The sequence below is a fragment of the Pseudophryne corroboree genome, chromosome 4 (genome assembly GCF_028390025.1).
Source record: "Pseudophryne corroboree isolate aPseCor3 chromosome 4, aPseCor3.hap2, whole genome shotgun sequence".
Taxonomy (NCBI): Eukaryota; Metazoa; Chordata; class Amphibia; order Anura; family Myobatrachidae; genus Pseudophryne; species Pseudophryne corroboree.
The window spans coordinates 470,868,159-470,880,616 of record NC_086447.1 but is presented as its reverse complement, the minus strand read 5'-3'; the positions used below and the strand labels follow the sequence as shown (position 1 = coordinate 470,880,616).

General features: G+C 43.6%; 1 protein-coding gene across 1 annotated transcript in view; it reads left to right on the top strand.

Annotated features, from left to right (window-relative positions):
* ASCC3 (activating signal cointegrator 1 complex subunit 3) overlaps positions 1-12,458 on the top strand; it is a 1,202,160-nt gene that overhangs the window by 930,381 nt on the left and 259,321 nt on the right. Inside the window, exon 26 of the mRNA XM_063917038.1 lies at positions 496-581. Coding sequence (XP_063773108.1) covers positions 496-581 — 86 coding nt within the window. The remainder of the gene's footprint in view (positions 1-495; positions 582-12,458) is intronic.

Here is a 12,458-nt window from a genome sequence, read left to right as displayed (position 1 = left end):
CAAAAAAAGACAGCGTATGTACCTATTGGTCATCCTTTTATGGCATCAAATTCTATGTACATATATGTTTCAGAAAATATTGTCTGTTTTGCCATCCATTCATGTTCCGCCACAGTTGAGGTTAACCATAAAGCCTTTTTTATTTGCTTGCTTCAACACAGTATTGTCATATACATTTATAAACATATAGGGTGGAATTCAAAAGTTTGAAAGGTTGGTTGGGTGTTTTTTCCTGTCTATTAAATAGGAAATAACAGACTCCCAACTGACTTTTCAAACATTTTAATCTCCTCCCTAGTGTTGCTCAAACACTAAAACATCAATGTGTTACTTATTACAATTGCATGGCTTGCTCTTACCTAATACAGTTACATCTTTTTCATTTATATATCACAATGTTGAATGCATGTAGCAATACATTGATCTACCTTTCTACCCTCCTTTTTAGTACATAGCCTAAACAATGTCTCTGTCCTATCTTGCATATGTATATAGGCAGTATATATAGCCCCACTTAAAGCTCTAGTTCGTGAACGAATGGAAGATTGGAAAGTGAGAATTGAAGAAAAGCTTGGTAAAAAGTAAGTTTCTAATGGCATTTATTTTGATGACCTGATTTCAGCAGATGTACTGTAGTTAAGATCTTGAATCTTATTATGTTTTCATGGGTTTTTTGTTTGTTTTTTAACCATTTAACTGGTGATTATTTTTTTCAAAAATGTAATCCAAAAGATATTTTGAAAAACATTTAAAAAAAATTTTAGTCAAATAAATATCTGCATTTGAATTATTTATTTTTACTGTAGTGAGCCAGACTGCTGTTCACACAGCTTTCTGGGGTGCAAAGTTAACAGTGGTGTGAACTGTCACAGACTTTTACATCAGCGCCAAACAAGAAGGAGGAAATCCATTCTGCACATGGGTTTTCTCTTTAAGTGCTAGGCCGAAAGGTCGTATGTTATGCAACCAAGTCAGAGAATGACCATTGGGTTGTAGCTGAATCTCATGTTACCAAGTGGTTAAATAAACATATATATATAAACATTCCATCTCAGTTTAACCAGGCGTGACTACCACCCATCTCAGATTTTTATGAAACTTTTTTAGTAGAGAGGATATCAAACCAACTATTTCTGCCAAATATCTCGATTGTCTGACAATTTGTTTATTAAATATTGATTTTTCAAGTTATTTACTAATCGCAATGTCTTTATCCAGTTTATTTGAAGTATGACGGGTGATTATTAAGGGATCAGCACAAAATGTACACCTCTAAGGTAACTCTTCCTCCTGAATCCAAACCAAATCACTTTAGTTGCCTTACGTTTCGAGTTATGGCAAAAACGCGTGTTTTTCAAAAGTACTTAATAACACTAATCGACATTAGCTATCCAATTTTTTTTTAGGTGCTTAAAAAGGTATATATTATCACCACACAAAAAATCAGCATGGTACTCTGTTTCATAGTGGAGAAAAAAAAATAAAATAATGAAGTTGACGTTCAATTACTGTTGTACCGCATACATAATTAACACAAGAAACCATGACATTTAAAAACTTAAACATACCTTGAGTCCATAACTTAAGTTGAGTCAACAATCACATTATCTTTCCCTTGTTTGGAACCTGTTGTAACGGTCTGTAATTTTCCTTAAAGTGTCAGCAGACCGTGCCTTCCAGTACTTCCTTGGATATTGGGCACTTCCGTTACACAGGGGACGTGAATAAAAGGAACAAAACACTGAAGGCCAAGACAGCACATTTGTTGATTGGTTTCGTTTCATGAAATGTACCAGCACATCTTGTTCCTCCTCATTACATTGAATAATATCCCCAATGTACCAGATGTTATTGTACACTGCTGCTATGTATGTTCCAGGTTGAAGATCACTTTTGTCTACATTTTTTGTGACTGTGGTCATAGTGTAACTAAAGGGGTTATGCAATTAGCCAGAGTAAATTAACGCAGCTAATTGTCCCTCCGGGGGCTTTCCAATTAGCCCAGTAAAGCCGCGGCTAGCGCTGGCTTATCAGGGATTTTGTTTCACCTGCCTCAGGCAGGTGAAACCAAATACACGGAAACGCGGCTGTTTATACCAAAAACACACAGGTTTCACGGAACCTGTGTGTTTTTGGGAGATAATGTATTTTTTTACAGCGGACCAAATTGGATAGCCTGTTAAAATATGAGAGAAACATCGGAAAAAATTGCCAAAGTATTTTCACCTGTAATTGGATACCCTTCAAATTGTCTTCATGTCATCTGATGATTGGAATATGTGTAGTTCATCATAGCTAATAGGCCGAAATTGGTGATGAGCAAGTGTTCCAACCACAGACTTTGCTGATTTGAGACGGCTATGCAGCTTGGGTTTGCAGTCTTGTATTTAATTTTGTGACACGTAGAAAAACTTTGTCATGTATCCTTTCAGCCCAGCTATATGGGTCCAAAGGTGTCAAGATGTGATGAGTTTCCACTGCTTGCAGACTGGTGCGGGTGGCTAGACGTGTACTAGCACCATCACTAAAGTAGTGAACATACTCCAATTTTAGTAATAGTTCCGCTAAGGGTTTCATAACTACCGTAATAAAGGCATGCACAGTTATGGCTACATGGTCACTGGTATCACTTATAATACACAAACTCACACAGTTTAAAGTGTCACACAATCATCTTGCCTAAAAAATAGATGAACCACGCTAATCGTTGCCTCATGGCAAGTGTGCCTGCAGATGCACGCGTATGCACGCCAATGGAAGCCTATGGAGTGAATACCGGTTGTGATCAGTCGCAGCACAGTGCATTTGCACTATGCCACGCGCACGCATCGCAGCATAGATGAGCGTTGCTCTATCTGTATACAGCAAATGGGTGAAGTGTTGCTTGTGAAGTGTCGCTTGTGAAGTGTCCCAGTGGAATCCTTGGATTGCATCCTGACACACAAATTAATAATTTTCTGCAAAATCTAGAAACACATAGCTTCTGTTTCTGGTCAAATGGTTTCCTTCAACTGGCGTAGGTATTCAACTTGCGACTTTGCTGAATACAGATGGGCTGTGGCATCATCAACAGCACTACAAATAACTTCACGGAATTGTTCCACAGTACTAGTGATTGTATCCAATTTACTTTGGTCAGTGTGGACCTATTGCTTATAAACAATTGTGTCCTCATCATCCATGTCACTATCATGAATAGGTTTTCAACTATTTCTGAAGTGCTTCCAGACCTGGAAATTTATCATACTGATGAAGCATACAAGTTTTTGAGACTGAAGAACAAACAAGGACTTCCGTTAGGTCTTTGTAGTTCATCTTTAGTTGTAGAGCAGCAACCAATAATTTTTTATGATTTGGTGAGTTTCGCAAACACACACAGAATGCATACCTCTTGTCGCAACACTAACACACCATGTAGGTCGTGAGGAACAAACCTTAGACAATCCATCTTGAATGTCTGGAAAACAATATTTGAAAGCAAGCTAAAGCTCTGTCAAGTTTTACTGTGTCACAAGACCCCTCAGGGTCCCATAAACGTCCCTTTTCCCAGATAGCAGACACTGATACCGACACGGATTCCGACTCCAGTGTCGACTATGATGATGCAAGGTTGCACCCAAGAGTGGCCAAGAGTATTCAATATATGATTATTGCAATAAAAGATGTTTTCCATATCACAGAGGACCCCTCTGTCCCTGACACGAGGGTCTGCATGTTTAAGGAAAAGAAACCTGAGGTAACGTTTCCCCCATCTCATGAGCTGAACGCTTTATTTGAAAGGGCTTGGGAAACTCCAGACAAGAGATTGCAGGTTCCCAAGAGAATTATTATGGCGTATCCTTTCCCCTCAAAGGACAGGTTACGGTGGGAATCCTCGCCCACGGTGGACAAGTCCTTGACGCGCTGGTCCAAAAAGGTGGCACTACCGTCCCCGGACACGGCGGCCCTAAAGGATCCTGCGGATCGCAGGCAGGAAACTACCTTAAAATCAATTTATGCGACTACGGGAGCCCTGCTCAGACCTGCAGTAGCGTCGGCATGGGTGGGTAGCGCAATTGCAGCTTGGGCAGATAAATTGTCATCTGACATTGACACCCTAGATAAAGATAGTATTTTGTTGATCTTAGGTCACATCAAGGACGCAGCGTTATATATGAGAGAGGCTGCGGGAGATATTGGGCTTTTGGGTTCAAGAGCCAATGCCATGGCAGTTTCTGCTAGAAGGTCCCTGTGGACCCGTCAATGGACAGGTAATGCTGACTCAAAGAGACATATGGAGGCTTTGCCTTACAAAGGTGAAGTTTTATTTGGGGAGGGCCTCGCGGACCTGGTTTCCACAGCTACCGCGGGTAAGTCTTCTTTTTTGCCTTACGTTCCCCCACAGCAGAAGAAAACACCTCAATACCAGATGCAGTCCTTTCGGTCTCATAAGTTCAGAAAGGGGCGTGGCTCTTCCTTCCTCGCTAGAGGTAGAGGGAAAAGAACACCAGCTATGGCTTGTTCCCAGGAACAAAAATCCTCCCTGGCCTCTACAAAATCCACCGCATGACGCTGGGGCTCCGCTTCGGGAGTCCGCACCGGTGGGGGCATGTCTTCGACTCTTCAGCCAAGTCTGGGTTCAGTCGGATTTGGATCCTTGGGTGGTCGAAATTGTATCCCAAGGCTACAAGCTGGAGTTCGAAGATGTGCCTCCACACGATTTTTCAAATTGGCCTTGCCAGCTTCTCCCCCAGAGAGGGAAATAGTTCAGTTGCCATACAAAAGCTGTGTCAACAGCAAGTGATTATCAGGGTTCCCCTAGTGCAACAGGGGAAAGGGTTTTATTCAACCCTATTTGTGGTCCCAAAGCCGGATGGCTCGGTCAGACCAATTCTGAATCTAAAATCCCTAAACCTATATTTGAAGAGGTTCAAATTCAAGATGGAATCTCTCCGGGCAGCGATCTCCAGCCTAGAAGGGGGGGATTTTATGGTGTCACTAGACAAAAAGGATGCATACCTTCATGTCCCCATATATCCTCCTCATCAGGCGTACCTGAGATTCGCTGTACAGGATTGTCATTACCAGTTTCAGACGTTGCCGTTTGGGCTTTCCACGGGCCCGAGAATTTTCACCAAGGTAATGGCGGAAATGATGGTGCTCCTGCGCAAGCATGGGGTCACAATTATCCCATACTTGGACGATCTCCTGATAAAGGCAAGATCAAGAGATCGGTTACTAAAAAGTGTGTGTCTCTCCCTGAGAGTACTACAACAACACGGCTGGATTCTAAATCTACCAAAGTCGCAGTTGGTTCCGACAACTCGGCTGTCATTTTTGGGCATGATTCTGGACACGGAAAAAAACAGTGTTTTTCTCCCAAGGGAAAAAGCCCAGGAACTCCAGAACATGGTCAAGGACCTGCTGAAACCAAAAAGAGTGTCAGTTTATCAATGCACTCGAGTATTGGGAAAGATGGTGGCGGCATACGAGGCCATTCCGTTCGGCAGGTTCCATGCGAGAACTTTTCAGTGGGACCTACTGGACAAGTGGTCAGTGTCCCATCTACAGATGCATCGGAGGATAATCCTGTCCCCCAGGGCCAGGGTCTCTCTCCTGTGGTGGCTCCAGAGTGCTCACCTTCTAGAGGGTCGCAGGTTCGGCATTCAAGATTGGGTTCTTTTGACCATGAACGCGAGCCTCCGAGGATGGGGAGCAGTCACACAAGGAAAAAATTTTCAGGGAATATGGTCAACCCAGGAGGCTTGTCTACACATCAATGTGCTGGAATTAAGGGCCATATACAACGGCCTGCAACAGGCGGAGAATCTTCTTCGCAACCTACCCGTTCTGATCCAGTCAGACAACGTCACAGTCGTGGCGCATGTAAACAGCCAGGGCGGGACAAGGAGCAGAGCAGCAATGGCAGAAGCCACCAGGATTCTTCGCTGGGCGGAAAATCATGCAAGCGCTCTGTCAGCGGTCTTCATTCCGGGAGTAGACAACTGGGAGGCAGACTTCATCAAGAGGTCTTTGCAGAGGTAACAAGTCGTTGGGGACTTACTCAAATAGACATGATGGCGTCACGCCTCAACAGAAAGCTTCGGACGTATTGTTCCAGGTCGAGGGACCCTCAGGCAGTGGCGGTGGACGCCATGGTGACACCGTGGGTGTTTCAGTCGGTCTATGTGTTCCCTCCGCTTCCACTTATCTCAAAAATATTGAGAATCATAAGACGAACAAGAGTGCAGACAATACTCATTGTCCCAGATTGGCCTCGAAGGGCCTGGTATTCAGATCTTCAGGAAATGATCACAGAAGATCCGTGGCCACTTCCTCCCAGGGAGGACCTGTTGCAACAGGGGCCCTGTGTGTTCCAAGACTTACCGCGGTTACGTTTGACGGCATGGCGGTTGAACACCAAATCCTAGCTAGGAAAGGTATTCCGGGGGAAGTCATCCCTACTCTAATCAAAGCTAGGAAGGAGGTAACGGCGAAGCACTATCACCGTATCTGGAGGAAATATGTATCTTGGTGTGAAGCCAAGAATGCTCCTACGGAAGATTTTCAGCTGGGTCGTTTTCTCCATTTTCTACAGACAGGAGTGGATATGGGCCTAAAGTTAGGCTCCATTAAGGTGCAGATTTCAGCCTTATCTATATTCTTTCAGAAGGAATTGGTTTCTCTCCCAGAAGTCCAGACTTTTGTAAAGGGAGTACTGCACATCCAACCTCCTTTTGTGCCCCCAGTGGCACCGTGGGACCTTAACGTGGTGTTACAGTTCCTTAAATCACACTGGTTTGAACCTCTTCAAACAGTTGAATTAAAATTTCTAACTTGGAAAGGGGTCATGTTGCTGGCCTTGGCATCTGCGAGGCGGGTGTCCGAATTGGCAGCTTTGTCTCACAATAGCCCCTATCTGATTTTCCATGTGGATCGAGCAGAGTTGAGGACTCGTCCTCAATTTCTGCCTAAAGTGGTTTCGTCGTTTCATATGAACCAACCTATTGTGGTGCCTGTGGCTACGGGTGACTTGGAGGATTCCAAGTCCCTTGATGTAGTCAGGGCCTTAAAAATTTATGTAGCCAGGACGGCTCGGGTTAGGAAAACAGAGGCACTGTTTGTCCTGTATGCAGCCAACAAGGTTGGCGCTCCTGCTTCTAAGCAGACTATTGCTCGCTGGATCTGTAACACGATTCAGCAGGCTCATTCTACGGCTGGATTGTCGTTACCAAATACGGTTAAGGCCCATTCCACTAGGAAGGTGGTCTCTTCTTAGGCGGCTGCCCGAGGCGTCTCGGCATTACAGCTTTGCCGAGCAGCTACTTGGTCGGGTTCAAACACTTTTGCAAAATTCTACAAATTGATACCCTGGCTGATGAGGACCTCATGTTTGCTCAATCGGTGCTGCAGAGTCATCCGCACTCTCCCGCCCGGTCTGGAGCTTTGGTATAAACCCCATGGTCCTTATGGAGTCCCCAGCATCCTCTAGGACGTAAGAGAAAATAAGATTTTAAAGCTACCGGTAAATCTTTTTCTCCTAGTCCATAGAGGATGCTGGGCGCCCGTCCCAGTGCTGACAATTTCTGCAAGGCTTGTATGTAGTTGCTTACATAAGGGTTATGTTACAGTTGAGATCAGTCTCTGGCTGATGCTGTTTTGTTCATACTGTTGACTGGTTTAGTATATACTATGTTGTACGGTGTGTATGGTGTGGGCTGGTATGTATCTCGCCCTTAGATTAACAATAATCCTTTCCTCGTACTGTCCGTCTCCTCTGGGCACAGTTCTTTAACTGAGGTCTGGAGGAGGGGCATAGAGGGAGGAGCCAGTTCACACCCATCTAAAGTCTTAGAGCGCCCATGTCTCCTGCGGAGCCCGTCTATACCCCATGGTCCTTACGGAGTCCCCAGCATCCTCTACGGACTAGGAGAAAAAGATTTACCGGTATGTTTAAAATCTTATTTTTACCTTGATTGTTTTACCATATATTTTGTGAAATTAAATACGTTTTTAAATTTCATGATTTCTTGTGTTAATTATGTATGCGGTATAACAGTAATTGAATGTTAACGTCATGATTTTTTTTCTCCACTATGAAACAGAGTACCATGCTGATTTGTGTGTGGTAGTAATGTATACCATTGTTAAGCACCTAAAAAAAATTGGGATATCTAATGTTGATTGAACCTAGCGTTTTTAAGTCTTTTTAAAAAAAAGTGTGTTTTTACCATAACTCAAAACGTAAAGCAGATAAAGTAATTTGGTTTGGATTTTTTGGATTCAGGAGAATGAGTTACATTAGGGGTCCAAATTTCATGATGATTCCTTAATAAACACCCGTGATACTTCAAATAAACTGGATAAAGAAGCCGCGATTAGTAAATAATTTAATAAATTGAAAATTCAATATTTAATAAATTGTCAGACAGTCGAGATATTTATCAGAAATAGTTGTTTTGACAGCCTCTCAACTAAAAAAAAATTAGTTAAAATCTGAGATGGTTGGTGGACATTTCATTTTTGGGGGGTGATTTGAAGTGGAATGACCCATATGACATGAAATCTTATATGATCATAAACATATATCATCACTTTATATGAGATGGTACTGTAAATCATTACTAATCATGAGTTGCTGTTGTAATTGTATGGTACAAAGTTACACTGCTAGAGCTGAAAAAAGTTTAGGTAAGCAAAACTGAAAGATAATACAAATTTCAGTTACACACAAAGGTTTTTTTCAGGGAAGGGGTCTAAGCACTTGTACCTCTTCTGCAGCAGTAAAAAAGAGCAATGAATCATCGCTAGTGCACTACTGAAAACTGGAATAAGGTCTTATGGAAAGATGAATCAAAACTAGGTTCATCACCAAGGTTTTTTTTTATGCCATTGAGCCATTAAAAAGATGGTTCCTTAGTTTGTTGGTTTTATTTACTAAGTGATAACTTAAAGTCCAACATTTAAAAGGGTCTTGCTTTTAATTCAAAACACTCAATGTTTTGCTGTTAAAATCACTGCCCTTTTATATTTTGTATGCTGTGGTGTATCTATAATGAGTGTGGTGTGTGCAGATCACACAGGCCCCTGGGTTGTCCATACTTACCTCTCCGGAGTCCCACATCGGTGACAGCAGCGTTGCACAAATCACTGGGAAAATTGTGTGGCAGCCATTTTCCCAGTGTTTTGTGCATTTGCAGTAGGAAAATCGCCTGGGAAATGGTAGCCACATCAATTTCACGGAGACCTGCACATGTGCTCAGTGCTAGAGTCTGCTGTGTTCCCAGTGCTAGAAGTCAGTCTACTGTGCTGCCACTGCCTGCTAGAAAGGAAGGGGCCCGGATGGACACTATTCATGGGGCCCCTCCATTATTAATACTCCGCTGTTTGTATGTTATTACAGATCTGTGTATTAAAACAAAAAAACACAATCTCGAATAAAAGACCTGGTTATTTTCTAATCGTAGAATTCCATGCATCACTATCAAGTTTGGAGATACAGTTTTAAATTTTGAATGTTGGCAGTCTTTACCATGTTAATCACTTCAGAGTTAAATTTCTAGAACATTAACCCTGCTGTCCACGCACTCATAAGCATTATTCGCCATCTTTGCTTTAATACATGTTTTCTGATGAGGTAATTTATCATTTATTCCATGTCTAGAAGAAATGCCACTTCAAAGTTTTCCACAATTGTTTTTTTCTGCTAATAGGATACAAAAGTATTTCTTTTTCATCCACTAGGGGTCACTGGAGTACTCTTGGGATATGGACGGTTCCACAGGAACTAGGCACTGAATAATTAAAATTTGAGACTATACCTCCCCTCCATATCCCAGAGTACCTCAGTGTTTTTTCGGTGCTCACCGAGCAACTAGGCTTGTGGAAGTTGGTCCACAATTATTGATTTTTTATTTTTTTATTTTTGGAAGCCACATCCCTTCCCCCCTTCCAGGAAGGCGAGGGTCCGGGATAGTGGAAGCTGCTGAAGCAGCTGTGGGTGTCGGACTTCTCTAGAAGAGCTCCCTCACTACCACATGCAGGACGCCTGCAGAAAAAGGCTGACAGTGCTTACAGAGAAGCCCCGTCATTGCCCTCACCACAGGGTCTAGGTATGTTGATCGGGGCGGTCAGCTCATGCTGCCTCCCCGCTGTGTGGGATTACTGTGTGTGTGCCGCCCGCCGCTGCCCTCAGCCGCCCGCCGCCGCTTCCAGCGCCGCTGTGTATGTGCCGCTCTGAGCCACACCGGTCATTTGATTTTGCATAGGCCGCTCCACGGCTCTATGCGGCACGTTCCCCTGCTCCGATGCGCTTCCGGATAGGCGCAGTGTCATAGCCCGGTCTCCGTGTACAGAGAGCGGTACACGGAGCACGGGGGAGGGGGGGAGACACACTTAATATCGAGTAGTGTGTATGGTATTAACCTAGCACAAGGCCAGCAGCGCTGCATAAATAGGTTTTTAAGCCTTTGTAAACAGGATATATGTGCATAATGCATATAAAAGAATTATAAATCTGCTACATAAGTTATAAGTCTGCACTTTTGTGATATACTGTGAGCATGGGGACATATTAACCATGCTTCCTGTTTTTTCCTGTTTTCTTTTCCAGAATTTCCTGTATTACATCTCTCCACCATTGAAGGCGCAGGGGTGTTAGGGGGAATTTGGGATCAGACATATTGCTGGCATGCACTGCACTTGGCCAGAGATATAGAGACACCTTAGTGCTATTTACTGAGTCGCGCAAGTTGTTTGTGTTTGTATTTTGTATTGTCTGTTTGCATAATGAGTAAAACACCAGCAAAGTCCAAAAAGCAGTTTTACTGCCATGTCTGTAAGGGTGTATTACCTGATGGATTTACCACATGTAAAGTATGTTTTGTAAATTCAGAAACAAATACAATTTCTGCTCCGGTTTCAAATCCAATTTCAACCCCGGACCCGCCATGGGCTATATTAGCAGATGTCTTAGCTGGATTGCAATCAGAGTTGGCCGCCTCTTGGCAAGAGCGAGAGGCGGCAAGATCTGAATCTAGGGTGAGACCGCTAGAACTACCAGAGGGGTCTCAGCCTTACCAAAAGTCCAAATCCTCTTTGGCTAAGTGGGATAACTTTCATTTTTCTTATAAACTACCGGTTTCTGCTATGTTACTGTCTGATGATTCTTCGCCAGACCTCACTGTACAAGATGTGGTTGAGGAGGGCGAAGTAGACCAGCAGTCAGATGGTGACAATTTTGACAGCCCGGGCATTGATAATCTCATCAGAGCGGTGCGTCAGTCTCTGAATTTTACAGAAACTGAGGAGCCTGTGACAAATGATGAGGTCGTCTTTACTAAACGACAGAGAACTCCAATGTGTTTCCCTGTTTCAAAATCTCTTAATAAAATGTTACTAGAAACAAGGAAGAATCCGGATAAACGGTTTTCTGTACCTCACAGATTTAGGTCTAGTTATCCGTTTCCAGAGTCTGTGACAGCTACATGGGAGAATCCGCCGTTGGTGGATTCATCTGTGTCTAATCTTACAAAGAAATTAACCATACCAGTACCAGCTGCAACTACACTCAAGGACCCTTCGGACCGTAAAATAGAAGGTATGCTAAAGTCCATGTATACAGCAGCAGGAGTGCTGCTTAGACCTGGGTTGAGTGGCATTTGGGTAACTAAGGCACTAATGGTATGGATAACAGAACTCAAGTCTGCCTTAACTGATGATCATCTTATACTTCTCGCTGATCAAATCTGGGAAGCTGCTGACTATCTATGTACAGCTTCTACTGACGTCTATCAGCTCACTTCTCGCCTTTCATCATCGCTAGTCACAGCACGACGTGCGCTCTGGCTACGTTCTTGGCGAGCGGAGACAGGGGTCAAAAGAGGAATAGAAGCGTTACCTTACGAGGGCGAGAAGTTATTTGGTCCTGAATTGGACAAATGGATTTCTGAGGCCACGGGAGGAAAGTCGGTTTTCTTACCATTTCCTCCAACAGTACCTCGAAAAAGGTATTCTGGACCGGCGTTCAAATCCTTTACACCTCAGTCCTTTCGCGGGCATGGCAGGGGAACGGCCACACCTGGTAGACGAGGTCAGGGACGTAGTTTCCAACGAACCAATACCACTCGTCAAGATACTAAAATCACCGGCAAGCCAGTGGCATGACGGGCTCCCAGCCCATCTCGGATCTCCTATTGTGGGAGCACGCCTTCAGTCATTCCAGTTGGCGTGGCTTCAGACGTCTACAGATGGGTGGATCCGCAATTTAGTTTTAACAGGTTACAAAATAGAGTTCGACTGTCTCCCGCCAATGCCATTCAGTCTCTGCTGGAAGCAGCAGTTTTGATTCCGGTCCCTGTGCACCAACAGGGTCAGGGTTATTATTCCAGTCTGTTTGTGGTACCGAAGCCGGATGGCTCGGTCAGGCCAATATTGAACTTAAAGGGCCTCATTCAGTACGTCACTTACTACAGATTCAA